The sequence below is a fragment of the Mustela nigripes genome, chromosome 15 (assembly GCF_022355385.1).
Source record: "Mustela nigripes isolate SB6536 chromosome 15, MUSNIG.SB6536, whole genome shotgun sequence".
Classification (NCBI taxonomy): Eukaryota; Metazoa; Chordata; class Mammalia; order Carnivora; family Mustelidae; genus Mustela; species Mustela nigripes.
In genome coordinates this window covers 55,160,753-55,183,068 of record NC_081571.1, presented here as the reverse complement: position 1 = coordinate 55,183,068, position 22,316 = coordinate 55,160,753, and the positions used below count along the sequence as shown (strand labels likewise).

Genomic DNA, 22,316 nt, shown 5'->3' with positions numbered 1-22,316 from the left:
AAAATGAAAATGTCATGTACTAGAAATTAAAAGAGTCTGAGATTCTATCTAAAAGGTATTTCGTTCTTGAATAAATCCTTTAAAAAAATCTATTACTCAATTTATTGATTTATTTTGAGAGAGAAAGAGATAGCAAGAGAGCACAAGTGAGGAGGAGAGGGAGAGGCAGGCTCTACACGAACAAGGAGCCTGATGCAGGGCTCAATCCCAGAACCCCAGGATCATGACCTGACCTGAAAGCAGATCCTTAACCGACTGAGCCACCCAGGAGCTCCTAAAAGTTATTTTAAAGAAAGCTCACAGGAATCAGAAATGAGAATGTTACAGGACCTTCCACAGCAATCCCAAAGCTGAAATATAATGAAATAACATCTTCTATACTCTGTTGGACATGGTCTCCAACCTAGAATTCTACACCCAGCTCAAAGAACAATCAAGACTGAAGATATAATGAAGACATTTTCAGACACAGAAGGTTCTCAAATTCTCCCTCCCCCATTTCCTCTTTCCTCTCCTGCTTCCCTGAAAAGGCAACAGGATTAGGAATTCTGCACAGAGAGGAAACATAAGGAAAAGGGAGCCCTGGCATCTGGGACACAGGCAGGGCTAAACTAAGGAGTGGACAGAATTCCCAGGATGAGGGCAGGGGGACATCCTCCCAGGACAGCTCTGAGGTGAGGTGTTGGGGGTGGGGGTGGGGGGTCCTGCAGAGAAGGAGTTCAGAGCCTGACAGGGGATCAGAGGGAGACACCAGCAGGAACAGTTAAAAAAAAAAAAAGGGAGGGGCGCCTGGGTGGCTCAGTGGGTTAAGCCACTGCTTTCGGCTCAGGTCGTGATCTCGGGGTCCTGGGATCGAGTCCCGCATCGGGCTCTCTGCTCAGTGGGGAGCCTGCTTCCTCCTCTCTCTCTCTGCCTGCCTCTCTGCCTACTTGTGATCTCTGTCAAATAAATAAATAAAATCTTTAAAAAAAAAAAAGGGAAATAAAACAATTAACACCCTTGGTGGATTTGTTTGCCTCACTATACCAGTGGTCAGTTCATTTGGAGCATCTGGGGGTAAATTAATGACAAAAACCAAAAACAGTAAGTAAGTGTCTTTTCACAATTAACTCTAGGAAAAATAAAAGGCTAGACCAAAAAAGAGAAACAGAACAATAAAAATACGGCATGGCTGAGATATGATTGTTTGTATTGTGATCAATATTAATGTATCCCCAAATTGGTAAAAAGCTACATGGGAAGGAAGATGTGCAGAGAGAAAGTGTAAGGGGAAAAAAGTGTTTGAAGAATTAAACCTTCAACATCCAAAGTAATGAACTGACAACTCAAGCCACAGCCACATGGGCATGGGAATCATGAGAGATAAATAGCAAAACCACAACAAATAGCTCTTGTTAAGTAACCACATCTGGGTAATCACATGGGCACGAGAGCCGGGGTAGGAATCTGCTATTTTCCTTACAATACCCGTAAGATTAATACTTTCTAAGCTATAGAAAAATTTCCCTATAAAATAGAAGTTAAATTAAAAAAAAAAAATTTCATCCAAAGAACAACCGATTGTAGACAGTGACTTCTTATCTCATGAATGGATTACTGATTTTCAGAACAAAAGCATCTAGTATCACAGCAAGAGAGGATTTGGATGTAGAAAACAAATTTTGGAAAACACTAAGGTAGGTTTTGAAAAGCTAGTTCTCTACTTAAACTCTTACATGAAATTGAAATACATTACATTATGAATAAACACATTAATGCATGTCCTCATAACCTCACCATTCTGCTTCAGCCCCGCGTCAATGAAGAGAAAATTAGCTGATCAGGCACTTAGTCTCAAATCTTAAAAGCAGCCACCAATAAGAATTAATTACATTAAATTGAACAAAGTCTCCATTTTTTAAATCAACTTTGTATATAACTCTTCCTTGTGGGCAAATGAAGCAGAGGTCACAAACTGTGGCCTGGGAGGCCCAATCCAACCTCCCCCCAGCTCTGTAACACCTACCAGCTAAAAATTGTTTTTATGGGTTTGTTCTTTTTTAAATGGTTAAAAATATTTTGTGACACATGGGAAAAAAAATCATGAGAACTCAAATCTCAGTATCCACAGATAAAGGTTTATTGGAACACAGCCTTGTTTGCTAATGTTTGCCTCTATGGCTGCTTTTTACTGATGGTAGAGAATGTGTGGCCTGCAAAGCCTAAAATACTTGCTATCAGGTCCCTTTCAGAAAAAATCTGTCGACCCCTGAACTAAAGGATTCTAGTTCTGAGTTTCATTTGAATTTTATATATTCAAATAAAATTGTGCAAATTCATATATAAAAATGTCCATATGAAAAGTCCTTGAATCAAGAGATGTTAGAGACAGTCTACACAGCCCTTAAAGTCCAGAGGGATTTAATGGTTCGCTCAGGGTCAGTCGGGTAAACGGGAACAGAGTGAAGGTTGGAGTCTGCTGCCTCACAGCGCTGCTCTCTTAGATCAGAGTGTCTCCAACATTTTTACCCTAATGCTACTCCTTTGCTCCTACCCCACCATTCAACTTCTTACTAAATCCCTCATTTTGCTTTAGTTAAAATATTAATAAAATGTGCCCTTTAATTTGATGCTTCCCAAATATTTTAAACAAATTTCTGCTGATATTTACTTATGACTGTGCCAAAAAAGCAGCAGAGACCACTGACGAAGGACAATCTTTAAGGTTGGGGAGACCCAGCTTCCAGTTCTGTCCCTGGGGTATCACGCTGGTCCCAGTAATCTGACCTTCTCTCAACTTCACCTGTCTCTTCCCTAAAAGTGAGTGTGTCCCTAGCTCACAGGCGTGTGGTTAGACTAAATAAGAGGATGGCAAGGACTGAATGTACTGATGGTCACAGAATTCAGAGCTCAAGAAGTGTCACCTATTATACTCTGTCTCATGTCCAGATTTTGATACCCATTATTATCCCTGAAGGGCTTTACAGGTAGTGTTCGCAAACTTCACTGTGGGCCACAATCACAGTGGTGAACTTGTCAGTGCAGGTTCCCTCGGCCCTACTCCCAGGGACTCTGATTATTTAATCTGGAAAAGGCAGGACTCTGCATTTCCAAGCTCAAGTGTGATTTGGATACAGGGAATCCGTGGAATGGAAAGAGTCCCCGAGGTAATGAAGAAGATACCGAGGGGTTAAGAGATGAGCAAAATCCTCAGTGATCATAGTCTTAATTAAATACAAAATGACAAAAGCTAAGGACTAGAATTCCTTTGTAATTTTTCCTTCCACGACAGTACTCTCTCTCTCTCTCTCTCCTTTTTTTCCCTTTTTTTGGCCTTAAACTTATGTTCAGCCCTTTAAGTTAACTAATGTCATATACAATAGGACGATTATTTCCCAGTTTCTAAAGGTTAGGACTTCCAGTTATAGAACCAATTAAATACGTATGGAACTCAAAAAAGTCAGTACTCAGGTCCCAGTGAAACCTCCATTTTCTATCTTGGATTTCAGCCACACCACCTGTTGCTGTCCCCAGAAAATTTAAGGCTAAACCATTTTACTTATTGGTATATTTGCATAGAGAAAGGAAAAAAAAACACAGAAAAATAATATGCCTTCCTACCTTTCAATACAAACTGAAACAAGCTAAGAATGTGGCTAAAAACAAGCATGAAACTATATTCTACCTTGAGAAAGTCTGATGTGGGAGGAGTGTGGAAAAATCGCATGCAACAGCTACCCCTTGGGGTAAGGCTTTTCCTTTGAAGTGTCAATTCCAAAACCAGCGACTAACAGAGCTGACAGTGGCAAGAGTCTGAGAACGTAGATGTACAGGTTCGAAATTACCTTGCTCCAGTCTAAAGCACAGGGAACGCCTTGCTGCTTCCATCTCCGGAGTCGGGTTATCTAGGACGTGTCTACACCACTGCAAAGGGCTCAGGGATTTCTCTGATGATGTGAATGTCTTTGAAGAGCCAACGTATAACCTTAAAAAAAGAAATCTACATTATAGGTATTATATAGGTATATGGACATGACCTCCCTTCTAGGGAAAACAACATGTATTTCACAGTTTCTACTAACACAAAACTCACATTGGATTACTTCAAATACCAAAATTATTTTTTAACAGGCAAATACCCCCAAATAAAATGTAATGCTTTCTGTAGCTTGGTGGGAAGGAGGACTTCAAAACACTATGAGAAACTATGTCTCAGAGTCTGAGATCGGAGGCTCTTGCTACTGAACTAGCCTGGAACGGACGCCATGATGTTCTGAATGGATACCATGATGACCTGACTACCTCATTGTAGAAATGAACACTTTCATCTCTTTCTTTGATAGCAGAATGTTAAGTGAACCGGGCTAATATGTAAACAAGACATGACAAACTAGGCAAATTTTATGTACTTTAAAAAAAAAAGTCTAAAAATTAGTGAAAGTTCATTGATTCTCTCAACCCTTAAATAATCAGGTATCTGCCCCCACCCTGTCTCAAATCGGTACTAAACTTGGTATGTGCTTCTTTCTTACAAAAGCCAAACAGCTTTCAAAGATACGTTTTAAGAAAAATTTGCTTTCATCATCTATAACATTACACAGAATTCAAAATAACCACCATGAGGCACTTTAAGTTAAAGATTTTCTCGCTGACATATGGTGCTGAGGTAAACTATAGCGTATTTTCAGTCACAGGGTTATACAAAAAAAGTTCATCTTTTTAGCTGACTTAAAAAAGGAAGAGAAAGAATTATAATCACTGCTTCTAGTAATTAACTTATTTACGAAGCTGGATTATAATTATAAATCACACTAAAGTCTAAAGTAACACTCCTTTAAACAAAGTTACCATAATTCTAACGAGTACATGTTCTTGAAATCCCATACTTCACTATTCACGCTCATGCCACCGTAGTCAGGACCCCCACCTGTCAAAATAATTTCTCAGCTACCCAAGACGGTTGGGGAATGGTAGTATTCAGTAAAATTATCCTTACAGATCAGAGGTTGGCAAACTTTTTCTGTAAAGGGGCAGCCAGTATGTACTTGGACTTCATGGGACACAGTCTCTGTCACAACCACTCAATTCCACTATGGCAGCCCCAAAGCACCACAGAGGGTACGCAAGGTGAACAGTAGGCTGTGTTTCTGTAAACCATTTAGAGACACTGAAACTTGAACTTCCCATAATTTTCAAAGTCATAAAATAGTAGTCTTTTGCCTTTTTTTTTTTTCAGTCATTTAAAAATGTCTAGCTGACCAACCATACAAACCATGCAGCAGGGCCAACTTGCCCCAAGATACAGTCTGCTAACTCCTGTTACAGGTGCAGATTCTGAAACACCGTTTCATCCATTCAGGAGTTCCTCCGTGGACCACGGTGCCTCCTTTCATCAGGAGTATATGGATTAGTTGAAAATTCTTATTCCTGGGCACAACTCAGTCTCCTATGACAAGATTAACACCCACCTATGTAAATCCATCCTTTCCACCACCACAGTCCCCCCCCCCCCTCGCTAAGAGACCCCTGAAGAGTCCAGTGTCACGTAGCTCACTCTAATTCCCCAAGTTCAAGCTAGCCTAAGTCAGCTGTTCTCAACCTCTGGTGCATCGAAATCTCTTAGTGGGCTGTTAAAACACAAATTGCTAACACTCGACTGCAGGCAGGTCTAATCTACCTGATTCAGAAGGTTTGGACTGTGGTCAAAGAACGTGACTGTCTGACAAGTTTCCAGGTGATGCTCGTACTGCTGTCTGGAGACCTCACCTGGAGATGGACGCACCAATGGCTGGATGGCTAAGATGGCTTGCCAATCTCAGATGGCTAAGCCAATCTGAATCACTGCGGCATTCCTGTTTGCCCCATCACTGGCTTGGGCATAAGCTCTGGATACAATTCTAGCCACTAAAAACTAATGGGAAATATTCTGATGGGCAAGTTTCTCATGTTTAAAGCTGTCACAAAAGACCCATTTATATGCTTGCCTACAACACATGTACGTATGTTGTAATACCCACAATGAAAAGCCTAGGCCCAGAAGGTTTCACTGCTGAATTCTACCAAATACCACAGAGAAAAGAAATTGAAGACCAATATGCCTCATGAGCAAAGAAGCAAAAATCTGGATATTTTAGCAAATTGAGTCCAACCGCATATAAAAGGGATACTTCATTGTTAAGAAGTAGGGTTTATCGCAGGAATGAAAGGTTGGTTTAACATTCAGTCAGTGTAGCTTACCATAGAAAAGGCACGATAATCTCAAAAACAAAAAAGCATCTGACACCCATCCCTGATTCAAACACACAAACAAAACAAAACTCTCAGCAAATTAAGAAGGAAACACTTTCTGATTAAAGGTATGTACAGAAACAGCATTCTTAACAGTGAAAGGCTGAATGTTCTTCCCCTAACATCAGGAACGAAACAAGCACTAGAAGTTCTAGCTAGTACAATCACACAGTAAATTAAAACATTTAGACTGGAAATAAGTAGTCAATCTATCTTTATTCAGAGATGACGTGATCATCTCTGCAAAAAATCTGAGGAACCTACAAAAAAGATACTCAAACTAACGATGGAGTTTAGGAAAAAAGACTCTAGCATACCAGATGAACATACTACAGTTAACTGCATGTCTATGCTAGGGACAATCAGTATTGTTGAAAATTCACTTCCCATTTACACCAAAACCATAAGATGCCTAAGGATAAATCTGATAAAGGATGTCAAGCCCTATGTGCTAAAAACTACAAAACACTCTGAGAGAAATTAAAGATATAAATGGGAAGACAGACCATGTTCACAGATCAGAAGACTAAATATTAAGATGTCAGTTATCCTTAAATGTATCCATTTAATAAAATCCCAAAAGTTCAGTAAACTTCTTGAAGAAATTTGAAAGCTGATTCTGAGATTCATATGGAAATGCAAAGACCCTAGAACAGTCGAAACAACCTTGGAAAAAAAGAGTGAAGTTGGAGAGCTACCGGTGAGTGGGACACATTACAAACCTATAGCAGTGAAGACAGTTGAGGAGGACAGTGATGACAAACAGATCAATGGGGAAACAAGACGGTCCAGAACTGCACATGTACGGAAAACTGATTCTTGGTGAAGTATAAAGACAATTCAATGAAGAAAGGATAGCCTTTTGAGCAAATCATGCTGAAACAAATGTCACAACCACTCCATTCCACTATGGCACCCCCAAAGCACCACATGGGAGTGCTCAATGCTTGACCTCCCATGCTAACACGGGGAGGACAGGAATTAATATACGAATTAAATGACTGCATTTAATTCTATATACAAAAAATAAATTTTGAGCCATACATTACACAATACCCGAAGTTAACGCAAAACAGAGATATAAAAACGTCAAACCTGGAGCTATAAAATTTTTAAAAGAAACCATAAGAAAAGTCTTTGTGTCCTTGGGTTGGCAAATATTTCTTACATAGAATTTCTTACATGGAAAAATATGATCCATTAAAGAAAAAAATTTTTTATCAGTTCGACTTCACTAAAACTAAAATTACAACTTTGCTCGTTGAAAGACACTAACAGAAGAATAAATGATAAACCAGAGTGGGTAAAAATATTTGCAAATCACATATGATAAAAAAAAAAAACTTGTATGTAGACAGATGTAAAAACTCTGCGTACTCAATAATAAACCCAATTTTTAAAAATGGACAAAAAATTAAAAGACATTTCAACAAAGAAAATCTATGAATGAACAGCATATAGAAAATATGCTCATCATTTGTCATGAGGTAAATGCAAAGTAGAATCACTCTGAAGTATTACTATGCACCTATCAGAATGGCTAAAATTAAAAAGCCTGACCACAGCAAGCATGACATGCACAAATGAAATTCTCATACGGTGCTGGCAGAAATAGGAAACAGCCTAACCACTTTGGGAAAGATTTGGCAGCTTCCTAAAAAGTTAACATACACCTATTCCTGTTCCAGCCTCTCAAGAGCCATTAAGTATTTATCCAAAAGATATGAATGCATGTGTCCACACAAAGACTTATTTGTAATAGCCAAAACTTGAAAACAGCCCAAGCGTTCATTAAAAGATGAATGGATAAAAAAAAAAAAAAATTGTTCCATGCGTATAATCTAATAGTTCTCCCAACAAAAAGAAATGAACTATTGTTTCATGTAACACAGAAGAATTTTAAAATAACTCTCAATCCTAAGCAGCCAGACCAAAAACAAATGAAGAAACGGCACATACTATATAATTTCATAGATATGAAAGTATAGAAAGCGCAGACTAATCTAGACTGACGGGCGAGCAGACCAGTGGCTGGGTGCCTTGGTGGGAAGTAAGCGGGAGCAGGAGAGAGGAAATGCAGAAGGCCACAAGAAAACTTGGAGCATTAAGATATGGTTCACTCTCTGGACTCTAGTGATGGTTTTATGGGGATATATATGTATGCCAAAACCTATCAAATAGTACATTTTAATATATGCAGCTTACACTTCACTTATACCTCAATAAAGTTTTAAAAAAAGATCTTACAAAAGCAATTATTTTCTGTCCTTCTGTGTCGAGACTTGAGCAGCCTTTCCAGGTGAATGGAATTGAGGTGAAACAACAAGTAGGTGCCACAGCCCTGACATAAATGGGCCACTAAACTAGTCAATTATGGAACTTTATTTTATTTTATTTATGTACTTTTTTTTTTAGAGGTGAGGGAGAGAGAGATTGCAGGGAGAGAGAGAATCTTAAGCAGGCTCCATGCCCCGTGCGGAGCCTAACACAGGGCTCAATCTCAGATCCTGAGATCACAACCTGAGCCGCAATCAAGAGTTGGATGCTTAACTGACTATGCCCCCAGGTGCCTTTTTCTTATTTACTTAGCTTTTTTTTTTTTTTTTAAAGAGAGAGAGAATGGGGTGCCTGGGTGGCTCAGTGGGTTAAGCCATTGCCTTCGGCTCAGGTCATGATCTCAGGGTCCTGGGATCGAGTCCCGCGTCGGGCTCTCTGCTCAGCAGGGAGCCTGCTTCCCTCTCTCTCTCTGCCTGCCTCTCTGTCTACTTGTGATTTCTCTCTGTCAAATAAATAAATAAAATATTTAAAAAAAAAAAAAAAAGAGAGAGAGAGAATGGAACTTATCTTTAGACTTCTTTAATAAGTTATCCCTACTGTTTTATATACACACAAATTCATTCCACTGCCGGAGTCTCTGCTTGTTCTCAAACCCCTCTCACTGCCCCAAGAAGCCACTGGGTGAAGCACTGTTCTGCTCATTACCTCTAGCATCATAAGAACTGCTCTTACCTTCTATTACAAAGCTTCCACCAACCAGTCTACCTCAGGATTTTAGGTACTCCCACGAGTTGGATTTTTTTCTGGTAGTTTTTTGTGGGGGTTTTGTTGTTTTTGCTTATAGGGGAACTCCGAAGTTTCCTTTATCTGTTAGGGTCTATGCACTATAGTTCCTTCATTGGACCACACAGACTCATAGCATATTCAAAAGCAGCACTTGCCCCCACCACCTCTTCCCCACCATGACCCAAGACCAGAGGATGGCCCAGAAGCTCTGACTTCAGGCACAAATTCAGCTGAAGGAGGGATGAAGTACTTTACTGAAACAGAGAGGTGAAATGAACACCTCCATGTCGACTGGCTCAAACTTTAGTCCCATTTTCCCTTTACTATTCCTAGACCTGTCTTGTGTTACTCTTTTATTTCCCAGGAGTACAGAAACTTGGGTCCAGAGACAGATGAACCCAAGAAAAGACCGAGGCATCCTGAAAGTTGAACTGGCTACCCACCCAAACCCTTGTTGAAGAGCTCCACCCACACAGAGCTTTAGATCAACTTCAACGCCCCCCTCTTTGGTGCAAATAATCAGTGACACCAGAAACTTAGAACATTCCTTTTAAATTGAAAGCTGAGACCAAAAGTAGAGAGAAAGAAGAACTGAGAAAACAACAGAGAGAACTGATGAAAAATCTGAGATAACCATAACTGGTATCATCTGAGAGAAAAAGTTACATTCACAAATAATAATAATAATAATAAGATATTAAAAAAAGAAAGATTCTTCATTCTTGGAAAATGAAACTTTTAGCATATACAAAAAATTCAGTAAGTGAGTTTGAAAGATCAAGTTGAAGCAGTCTCCCAGATGCAAAACAAAGACACAGATTTACAATGAAAGAAGACAAACAAAAAAAATTAAATGATTGCATCAGGTGGGCCTACATCTGATTATTGCAAGTTCTAAAACACAAACATATATATATGCACACACATGGAGAGAAGATTATTTTAAAAGGGGGGGGGGACAGAAAATTTTGAGAATTGAAGGCAGGCCATTGAATTCTCAAGTGAGAACACCCATAAATGTCCAGTACCACAAATAAGAGAGGCCCATACCAAGATACAACATGGCATTTTAGAAAACTAGGGATAAAAAAAACACTAAAAAAGAAGTCAAGGATTAGATATCCAAACCACAGGACACTTCAATATCTAAAACCTAATAAAAATTAGAACAAAATGAAACAATGCCTTCAAACATAAGAGAAAGTGACTTAGGCTTATTATACCCAGCCCAACTATGAATCTTTCATGAGGCTAGAATAAAGACATTTTTAAATAAGCAGAATTTCACATTATCCTTCTCATAATAATGCCCTTTCTCAGAAAACTACTGGAGGCTGTGCCCGCCCCCACTAGATTAAACAAAATATATGAAGACAAAGAATTTTAAAAATGGGAGGTCCTACATAAGCAAGAAACCTAAGAAATTCCCACTAACACAGCACTGTGCATGCAGCCTAAGAAGTAAACAGTAAAGACCGGAGCAATGGGCTTAAAAGGTCCAGAAGGGATGGCATTACAAAGTAAATTGTTAAAAACAAATTTAAAAGACTGTCAAGTATGCATGACCTTATCGACGAGTTTATGGCTCCAGGAGAGTATTTGAAAAAGTAATTCGTAATAGGAATTAAAGAAATTGAAGGGGGGAAAGAGAGGTCATTAGTAACTCTTGGAGGAAAAAAAGGGTGAGAGGAAAATAGCATATAATTAACAGGGCTCAGTTAATAACCACTATAGTCATAATACAAGTGTTATATAGCATTTAACACAAAAATAATGAAAACCATTATGAGAAGGGAAAGATGACATTGTGGAGTGGGGGTGAGGAGAAGAGAGCTTAGTCTTCATCTTCCAAAACAAGTCTACAGACGTCTAAGATCATAGAGTACAAATGACTGCTCAGAAATAAAGAGCAAAAGAAACAACCATATGAGAATCAAGTGATGCCTGTGCAGAGGACTCAGAGGTCCGAATGATAGAGGGCTCCTGCTTTCTGTAAAAAGCCTCGCTATTTACCTTCTGCTTATTGCATTACTTTGATAAAACTTTAGAAGCACTGTGCAAAGCGTGAAGACAATGGATCATTTTCAGAGTCAGTCTCCAAACAACGCACCCAGGATAGCTCTGAGCCTACTATTTCTATGGGGAGGCCGAGAGCTGGACCTAAAGAAACAGGAAGATGGAGATCACAGGGCTACAAACTCCTTGAGTGTGACAGAACACCAAAATTAGATAAGCAGGGTAAAACCTGTATTTGCCCCAAATAGCTCCAATCTTCCAAAAAGTCATAAAAACCACCTTATTTGTTGTCATTACAATATTCCATTTTGCCATCATTAATGCCACATACCTCCTAGTGACTTATAAACTGCTCTTTCAATTTCTCTAGTTCCACTGATGAAACTATATTAGAATCTAGCAAGAGACAAGAAAAACCCTCACCTAAAACTTGAGAATTCTTCAAATATTAGGAAAGCTATCTTTGAAAACGTCACACTCTAATTTTCTTTAACTTTGCATCAAGACCTTCCAAAGGCATGTGACTATAAACAATTAGCTTTCTCGTAGAATCTCCGTACATTTCACATTCTGGATGCCCTCACTTAACTTCACTCCCATGCTAACACAGGGAGGACAGGAACAACATCAAACCTGCCATCAGAATAATCACCTGAGTGCTTCAAAGGACTATTACAACTATCTAGAAAAAAAAAAAAAATCAGTTATTCTCAGGTAAATGTTTGATTCTAAAGTCATCCTTCTGATAACAACAAAAACAAATGATATGGCAAAACATATGCATATGTTTTACATGCCTGACACTGAGAAGGAATATGTGGCAATTTTCAGACGTGTAATTTAAGAGCTTTCAAGCATCACAAGTCCTATTTTAAGGAAAGCTGAAGCATCAGCACTGATAGGCAATCAATCAATCTTCGAGGGAACTGAAGCATCTGATTCACCAGCGCCCACTAGAGCCACACTCGGCAGCCATCGCAAAGCAAATTCACAACCACTAAGCTATTAAAAGGACACATGAAGCCCAAATGGGAGTTACGGAATTGTCCTACAGCAGACTCTACCACTGTCCCTCCACAGTTAGAGCTGGATTCTATTCTGGTGTCTCACAGCAGGGTTTCAAAGACCTCAGCACATACTTCACTCCACTCCGTTTGCCTCTAGAAAACACTGCGGTTTTCAATTAGCATTGTCAGAAAGTGAAGCACCCTCTGGTCTTTTCACTGAAAATCAATTATGGGGGGAAAAAAAAAAAAGACCAGTTCAGGTGGTCTCATTTAGCTGTGCCATATGTACAGTACAAGGTGTTCAGCAGCTTTGATGGAGAATTGGCAAGGATTTCAGCCAGCTGTCGAGGGTCGTGGTGTTACACTCGAAAGATGAATAGCTCATTCATTAAATTTTCCTTAATTTGTACATAGCACTCTTTCCCCTTTATAATCATGACTTTTCTAATGTCCTTTCCATTGGGTAAGTTTAAAATCTCTGCCACGTCCCTTTTACATAAGTTTCAATATTCTTCTAATTGCCATTCCCCTAAAATAAAGGCCCTACAGGACTGTATTTTCTGTTAGCTGGCATATCATTATCTTGACATTTTCTGAATATAGACTACTCTCCCTGACTGAGGTGCGCAAGACCTGACTTTCCCCGGTGCTACCCTCTCTTCAGAGAGCTGGGCTTCTCCACCTGCTTTCTTCAACACCATTTTGCTTTCAGATGGTGTAAAATGGGAGTTTTTCTGACTGTGACCTTAACGCACAAATATATTTACTATTTCGGCCCAGGGCACACACATGTAAAACTGAAACAAGTTCAATCGATACAAATTTGTATCACAAGATATGCTGCCTTCTGATTTTATATTCTACTGCTCTTCATTTTTTAAAGAAGAAATGCTGGTCAAGCCACTAAACTGACCTTATGACACGCTGACGTGCATAACCAAGCTTGGGAAGAACAGCCGTGCTGTACACACTTCGGAATCAGTCTCAACCATTTGAACTGTGGTTTTAACCTTTCAGTAAATAACTGGAGGAGCTTTTAAAGTCGATTCATCGCACACTTCAGTCCCTCAGTCAGGAAATAGGGGAGCTGAAATAGGTCATGGAAAGGTCTAGAGTGAAGTTAACAACTTACTGCTCCTCTGGCCACTTCACACCAATCTGCTCTCTTTTCCTGAGAGAAAGCTGCTTCTCAGCTTGGTGACACGGGACAGTGATTTTGAAAACATCCTTCCATACACACTGGCAAATCATCCAGGCATATGTTCCAAGTATGTATCAAAGTCACCATCCTTGGAGCTTAATTTGCTCCTGAAATTCAGAACCCCCCGCTTTCTAGCCTATGGTTTCCTGGAGAGCTAAGGTTGTCAAATTAGTAGCGATCCCTGAAGAGCCCATGTAGCAGGACGTGAAGTTTACTATGGGACTATAACAATTGGACTTAAGAATTAAAGGTTCTAGGGGGCGCCTGGGTGGCTCAGTCAGTTAAGCATCTGACTCTTGATTTTGGCTCAGGTCATGACCTCAGGGTTGTGGGATCACGCCCAGCGTGGGGCTCTGTGCTCAGCAGGGGGTCTGCTTGAGATTCTCCCTCTACCCTTCTCCCTGCTCATGTGCTTTCCCTCTCTCTAAAATAAATAAGTCTTTAAAAAAAAAAATTAAGGTCCTGGAACCACAATCCAATTTCCTGAGACATTTACTTCTAGCAGCCCTATGCTAAGATTAAAGAAAAAATAATTTAAATTCAACTGAGATAAATATTTGAAGAAATGAGACAACTGTTTCATTTCAAAGATTTTCATCAAAATGAAAAGGAGAACACACTACTCACAAAGTTTTGGTTTTTTATAAACAGAAGATACATGTAGGTTAAATAATTGTTTGGAAAAAAAGACCTAAGAGACTTGATTGATCATTCATTAACTAATGAACTATCATCAAGCAAATACTGATTCTACAACTAACGGTTTTCCTCCTACACATAATTCTTGAGCCAAGTATTGTCGGGGTTGTTAATAAAAGGTGAAGAGTTACAAGGTTTTATTAGAAAAAAATGGGACTTGCATGAAAGAACTTCTAAAATATTCAAAGATTAATCTACATCTGTGAACTTTCTTTCCTGAAGATAAAACATCTTGCGGGAAATACTGTTCTAAATAATCAAATATCAATTTTAAGTCATCAGGATGAAACCATGATAAAAATGCATGAAAAATTATAGGGGAGACAGTCAACAGTACATGGGTCCTTAATAAATATGGTTACTTTAACAATGATGCAACTGTTACAGGGAGACAAAGATGTCCAAGATAGGTTCAGTGAAAGGCAGTTTAAAAAAAACTGATGTGCATTTAAGGATTTGGATAATTATGTTTGTATCTTGAAGGCTCTGCAGAATGTTAACAGTTAAACTCTGAATCATGGTAATGAATTCAGGACAAGAGGAAAGACTCCTATGACTTCATACTCACATCTGTGAGGGCTTTTTTCTTCCACGGTGAAAATGTAAAACTATTTTCAAGTATTTTTAGAATAATCAGGTACTTATTATCCACTACAGTGGTTTCCTAACAGGCGAAATAAAGGTAAGCTGTCTCCCTTTAAACGTATGAGGCAATCCAAATGAAAAACACCCTGTTTGTGAGACTACAGGACAGGGACGTACACAGTTTACAGCGATGAAGAACGTCATCAGCATTAACAAGTAGGTTCAACTTGGAGAATGAGGCCTGCTATTTGTTCATCAATAGGCCAAGATAATGTAATACAAAAATATTTTAATGTATAAGGTGTCAGGACAGAAAGTTTTCTGTAAATCAGGTGACCTTAAAAATGTTTTAATTACATTCCACCAAAGAGTAATTATCCCTCCGTTTTTCCACATGGGATTCTAGTCCTAAATTTCTTCTGAGAAAGACATGCTGTAAAACAGTGTGCCGCTTGTCTGTGGAAACATCCATAAAGTGTCGGAACATTGATTCATGTACTCCCCTGAATATTTGATGAGTGAAATTAGTAGAACCTGCTATACTTTACAACCACTTCAAACCATCTCAAGTGCTAACAGAGGAATTCCATTAAGCAGATCATTTTTCCCCCAAAGTTATTCCAATACTATTTTGACAAAAATTAAACTATGAAAAGCCTGCATATCAAAATTCTAGCAGTAGCTGGATGATAAATAAATAGGTAGAAGTCTATTCAATGGAAAAAAATTTATAATTCTGTTAGCTATGTATATACCAACCCAATTGAATACACTTATAAAATCATAACTATATCACAGGCTTTAAAATGCTAACATTTTTAATGGATAAGATTGATGCCCATCAAAAATACAAATAAGTTGCCTTCTACCATTCACGTATCTCCAGAAAAGGCCAAGTGGGCCCTAAATCAAGATAATATAATTTGGAAGTAGCATAAGGGCTTATAGTGATCATAACCCAAGAACCGCCATGAGAGCACTTTCTAGTACCACGCTCAGGATGAAACTGTTTACAATACAGCCTGGGCTCCACAAACACAAAGGTGTCATTTCTAAAGAATGGCTCAAAACTACGCATAGTGGTGAGTTGTTCTGATCTTTACAACTTGAGCAACCAGCACAGTTGCCCACAGGTGGAGCACTAAGGAGGGAGGAGGAGGAGGAGGAGGAGGAAGAGAGGATGCTTTATTGTAGCTCCATCCATTTTGATTCTCCGAATCAGGCCAACTAGTTAATGCACGTTACCATCAAGGGTTCTGAGAGTATAAGGGAACACCACAGGTCTTAACGGGGAAACCGGTAGGGTTCTCCATTCTCATTCCCTCTGTGGGATCATGCAACAGGACCACAGAGAAAGTAAGGAAACCCCAGCTTGCAAAAAACAGGAAGGGTCAGAAGTAGAAGGACTCAAAGTAAAAGGACAACTGTGCTTCATGCCGCAGCTCCGGAAAGGTGAAGGCTGTTCATTTTCCCTGCAGGAACTTAAGTCTGACCTCCTCTGAGGCTTCAACTCATCTTATCATGTCCCACTACCTCTCCTGATGGAGGAAAGCAAAGGAACCAACCAGAAGTCAGTCATGAAAGGACTAACCCCATGAGAAAGCAGCATGAAAAATAAGGGAATCAGACCCCCCCCCCCACAGTTACTCATTGATGGAAAACAGAGCTAGCCAGATTTCAAATGAAAAGATAATGCCAACCACAAGTCTTCTGATAACCAACTCACGGTTTCTAAAAAAAAAAAATAAAATAAAAAGTTGCTTCTCACTTTTCTTTAATCAACGGTTCAGTTTTAAAAATTGAAGAAAGGTCCTTGATTTCTAAGTAACCGTACTTTCATGCTGCCACTCCATTCCCTGAAAAAGCCCTCGTTTTTGACACCATTACGGACAGGAAAGCCCATGAGGGCAGCATATTTCAAAAAGCAAGTCAGCCTTTGAAACGAGACGCTATCAACGAAAAGGCAGCGCAGGAGGACACGCGACTGCACAAGTCCAGCTGCAAGCACGACTCTCTAAGGAGAGACCGATCCGTCCCTGGGCGGCTTGGGACGCCCCGGGACGAGACCGCAGAGCTCGCAAATCCTGCCCAGCGTTCGTTTGGAAGGAAAGACCACGAACAGTCGCAGACTGAGGCCAACCCCTACCCATCCCCCGCTACTCCCAAAAATGACGGGGGGGGGGGGCAGGACTGAGTGACAAAAAGATGGCACGGATTTTTTAGTTAATGCTAACAGGGAGCTGGGGACCGAGTCATCAGCGCAGAGCAGAAGACAGGGAGATGCAGGGGACCCATTCATCCCCAGCTGGCTCAGCCTGAGCTACGAGAAACAGGTTTCCGCCCCCGTGAAAAGCCTCCGCTCCTCGCCCAGTTGGGCACCTGCCAGGCCACCACGTCCGGGGGCAAGGACGAGGTCCCCCTCTCCTCCCCGGCCCACGCCCTCCCCCGCCGTCCCCGGGCCTCCGAGGCCGGGGTTCCGGGGGAAGGAGCGGAGCCCGGCAATACCAGGTGTAGTCGTCCTCGTCCCGCCAGGCGGCTACGCTCTCCAGGTCCAGCGGCTCCACCTCGTCCAGCAGCGTGGGGGGCGGCGAGGGCGGCGCGGCGGCTCCCCCCGGCGGCGTCCCCGCGCCCCCCGGCTCCGGCCCGCCGCCGCCCGCGCCGAAGAAGCCCGCCGCCGGCTTGAAGTAGACGAAGGGCGCCTCGGGGGGCTGCGCCAGGCTGCAGAGCAGGGAGGGCGCCGGGCTGGGCAGGCAGTAGGTCCCCGAGAACGCGGGGCTGGAGCCGCCGCTGCCGCCGCCGCCGGCGCCCAACGCCAGCCCGAGCCCCAGAGCCCCCGAGGCGGCGGCGGCGGCCGGGGGGCTCCGCGGACCCAACGGGCTGCAGGCCCCGGCGGGGGGCGGCGCGGCGGGCGGCGGCGGCGGCAGCAGCAGCAGGTGCGGGGCGGCGGCCGCGCTGGCCGCCCGGCTCCGCAGCTGCTCGTTCTGCTTCTCCAGCTTGCGCACTAGCTCCTGCAGCTTCTTCACCTCCAGCTCCGCGTTCACCACCGGCCCGGAGCCCGCTCCGGAGCCGCCCCCCGCCGAGGCGCATTTCACCTGCTCCGCCATCATCGTGGGCCCCGAAGGCGCCGCGGCCGCCGGGGCGGTGCGCGCCGCCGCGCCCCCCTCCTCGAGCCGCGGAGAGACTATGGCTCCTTCCCTGCCACCCGGGCCCGGGGCGCCCACCACGCTGGGACAGAGGCCGAGCCGGCCGTTCGCATCAGCACCGGGCCCCAGCCTCCGGCCGAGGCAGCCGCCGCCAAACAGCTCTGCACATGCTCAGAGCGTCCCTCCAGTCCCCTGGGCGCCGCGGCGGCTCCGGGTTTTAGCCGCGGCCCCGGGGCGGGGCGGGGCGATGCCGGGGGGCGGGGCCGGTGGAGGACCTGCCGCGGGGGAAAGAGGAACTCGGGAGGGCGGGGCAGGCAGCGGAGGCTGGGGTCCTGGGGCCGCCGCCCGCGCTACCTAGCCCTAGGTGCCTGATTGGACTTGGTCCGAACTTTCCCGCCACAGGCGCTTCCGCAGCTGCGGGGAGAGCGAACTGTGCGGATCTCTGAGCCTGTTCCAAAAAAGCCGCTGCAGGTGTCTGCCCTGGAGGAGTGCACGCCGCGCCCTCTCGTTTGCGACGGTCTAGGAGCTTGTGCTCAATGACCTTAGCCACTAGCCACTGGCTGAGGAACCAGAGGGCCAGGGACCGTTATCCTAAGGGCTGGGAAATGAGAAAGTGGAACAGAAAGACTTGGAGACCATGCTATTCATCCACTAATTGGTAACCCAGAGACAAAATGGTGGGAGAGGAGCGCAAGGAGAAAGAAGAAATCCTGAGAGTGGCCCGCTGCTGAAGAGCCAGGTGTTTAGTTTATTCTAAAAGAGTCGAATTCAAATTATTCTGTTACCACCGATGTTTGTCATAATAATGCTAGAGCATTTTCCATACTATGTATATTCTTACGTTTATCAGACAAAAGATATTTGAGCACTTAACTGTTTCGGACACGATTCTAAGAGCTGGCCATCGAGCATTGAACAAAACAAGCAAAAATTGGGGCACCTGGGTGGCTCAGTCAGTTAAGTGTCTGCCTTAGGCTCAGGTCATTATCCCAGGGTCCTGGGATCGAGCCCAATGTTGGGCTCCCTGCTCAACAGGGAGTCCGCTTCTCCCTCTCCCTCTGCCTCTTCCCCAGTTTGTGCGTGCTCTCTCTCTCTCTCTTTCTCTCTCTCACTCACTCTGTCTCTCAAATAAATAAAATATTTAAAAAAAAACAAGCAAAAATCATTACAGGCGAAACCTGAGTAAAATTGTATAGCGCTCCATCTCTTTAATAATTGACAAGCTGTTAGGTCACACTTACGGGGTGGAAGGGGACGGAGAAAAAAAGAAATGAGAAAAAGAAAACCTTCGGACTCTTTCCCATATCCCTAAACTCACCTGCAAGGCCGCTCTTTTTATATCTTTTGGAAACCACTGGCAAATCTGCCCGGGAGAGGGGAGCGGGGAAGCTTTTAGGCAGAAGAATGGAATTCAGTTTCCATCAATCAGTATTGACCTAGCATTGCAAGTGTTTAACACGATCGGGAAAAAGTCTGAGATTTTATTATGAGAAAAGTCCACACAACTGGTTCTCATCCTCAGATGATAGGCCATCTAGTAAGAGTTCCTGCTCCAGGACTTTGCATACTGATCATTGTGCCAATGTTCCACATCGCTCTGTAACTACATGCACATTTTATCATTGGTTTTAGATTTGACTCTGTGCCCTCCTGCTCTGAAACACTTGTCTTCTCAGTTATCAATCAGTATCTGTGGCTTCTGCCTGTAGGGTGGGTGATCTGCGTTTAACTTGCGTGGTGAGGGCTTCCATAAATTGGAGAAGTATGTGTGATAACTACTCAGACCCTTCCAGTCTGGAGTTCCCGATTGCTAGACCACCACTGAACCACCTGTATCACCTTTCCAAGTTTCGGCCTATCTTTTGGATATCCTGGTGACTACTAAAACCTGGAGAAGTGGAGTAATACTCCTGAAAGTCCTAAGTAAAGAATCTATTGAAGGATTTTTCCGCATGCTCAGTGGCAGATGCGGGTAGCAGGAACCCTGCAACACAAAGAAAGGGAGACAACAGACACAATGAGAACAAAGAGCTGCGGGCTTCCCCATTAGCAAAAGAAATTGGGAAGAGACACATAATAGTGAAGACAGCAAGAATTCAGATGTAAAGAAAAGCAGTCATTTCACTACAAAATGTATATACTCTAGAGAAGCAGTGAAATAAACAGCCCACACCTCCCCCATTTACTCACTACGGTCTACAGAATACAGCCAAGCAACCAGTAGTCAAATCTTAGAACTGTGTCTTCTAAGTCACAGTTATCAAATAAAACATTAGTGTTTAAAAAGTAAGTGTTCGCTGCAGTTTAGACATAGAATAGAGATGACACATTCTGCCCTAAATTTCTTTTCTTCATTCTTCTTCTGAAAAGACAAATTTGCCCTCTTCACAACTGTTTTAAAAAGTATGAAATGACTCATGTCCAGAGAAATTTTAAACAATTTCTTTTCCTTTCTATTAAAGCATCTCTTTTTGTCTCCCCTTCTGTGAGCTACTCATGTACACACACCAGAGAGGACCAGAATGTACACAGATTTTAACTTGGTATCCCCAGGATGCCTGTCTCTTTAACACGTAATTAAAGAGGTTGATGGTGTCAAGGTTTTAATTAAGCAGTCTTGATTTTTTATTTTGATGCAAATTTGCAAAGCTTTATGCTTTGAAAGAAATTGCATGCATAGTTGCTCCACTTTAAGTTATTATTATTTTATATATAATATATGATTTCAGAAGCTTATGAAATATAAAAGTGCACATCTCATTAAGAACTTTGCTTTAACAATGTATTTGAAATACCATAAAGTGATGAGAAACATCCATATATCACACAATCAAACCAGATAGATAAATAAATGCATATTTCTCTATTGCTTCCCATTGCTTAAGCTTCAGAACTATGGTCACTAAGTCATTTTACTGAACTTTAAGAGAAAAAAAAAAACTTTTTTTGATTTGTATGTTTGCATATATCTTTAACACTGTCTATGGACATCAAATTGACCTCGCCACAGAACTGAAAAGGCAGCAGTTTCTTCTTGAGTGTGTAAATCTAATTCTCTGAGGGAATCTAGGAACAGCTTGTTATTATCCTAGTTTTACAGATGGGACCTAACAAGGTTAGGCAACTCGCCCAAATTCAGGCATGAAAACAATGACGGCTCTCAGCATAGTTTTTAGTGGTGCAACCACTCTTTTCCTTATATCCTTGTCTTAGGGTAAAAGTCCTCTAAGAGGGAGCCTCATACATTTTAAATGTAAATTTTCCATCAGTGCAATGGACATACCCTAAGATGGGCACCACATTTATCATGCCCATAGATCCAATTACTCTAAGAAGAGGAAATCACTTTAAGTGTTTAACCTAAGATCAAAGATCCCCAACTGTGTTTTCAAGTTCAATCAGACTATGGTGTTTGATTTCGTTTGCCTCTTAATGAAGATTCCTGTTTGTCCATATAGAATAGACTCGAATACTGTGGGTCCCCACTGCCCTGATACAATTCCCCACACAGTGTCTAGCACGTAGCAAAGACACATTGAATTTTTTTTAAGAATAAATGAATAAATAAATCAATCCCCAAGTTTTAGCTGGAATTTAGACAAAAACGTAAGTAGATATTTCCATAAGCCTCATTTATCGTGTGGTAACATCATGGAAGGATTTAGAGGGCTTTTTGCAACCCCATAATAATTGATTATTTCACATCTGGACCAATTAAAAGCTAGAATCATACTTGCTGCATCTAATGTGTTCATTTTAACGTGCAGTGATAATGCAGAGAGAAAACAAAAATACGCAAGCCACATATTATATAAATAATCCCTGTGTGGGTTGCCGTGTTCAAACCCCACCCAACTCCACCTCTCGAATTCGGGCCAATAACCCATTTAATTATACCCTGTAAAGTTACATATAGTAGTAGTTATAATAGTAATAATGATAGTTATTCTGTTTATATGGCAAGCTATATTTGTCAGAGACCTCTTTAATAAATACTTATTACATGTCTATTATGTTCAAGTCACAATGCTAGATGATTTTTAGATGTGAGTAAGACAGTGTCTCTTTAGATGTGAGTAAGACAGTGTCTCCACCACCAAGACCTTTATCTGGCTGGAGAAAGAAGCATATTCATAATTAACTGTAGTACAAGACTTAGTGTGTTAAGTGTCATGGCAAAAATACAAGTCAACAGTATAGGGAGTGTCCAAGTAGAGGCAATTAATTTTGGCTAAAAAATTTAGGAAGAAGCCATGGGGCATTGGGACAAGTATTGTGACATTCATTTATCAGACAGGATATCAAAGCAATAATAGAACTAGGGTTAGGGCGCCC

At 41.8% G+C, this 22,316-nt stretch overlaps 1 protein-coding gene across 2 annotated transcripts in view; it reads right to left on the bottom strand.

Moving 5' to 3' along the window:
* SLAIN1 (SLAIN motif family member 1) overlaps nt 1–18,178 on the bottom strand; it is a 59,540-nt gene extending 41,362 nt beyond the window's left edge. For both annotated transcript variants that reach the window (XM_059377584.1, XM_059377585.1), the window contains exons 1-2: nt 17,344–18,178; nt 3,825–3,964 (exon numbers count right to left, since the gene is read on the bottom strand). In XM_059377584.1, coding sequence (XP_059233567.1) covers nt 3,825–3,964; nt 17,344–17,945 — 742 coding nt within the window. In that variant the 5' untranslated portion in view covers nt 17,946–18,178. The remainder of the gene's footprint in view (nt 1–3,824; nt 3,965–17,343) is intronic.
* Nucleotides 18,179–22,316: the final 4,138 nt, after the last annotated feature.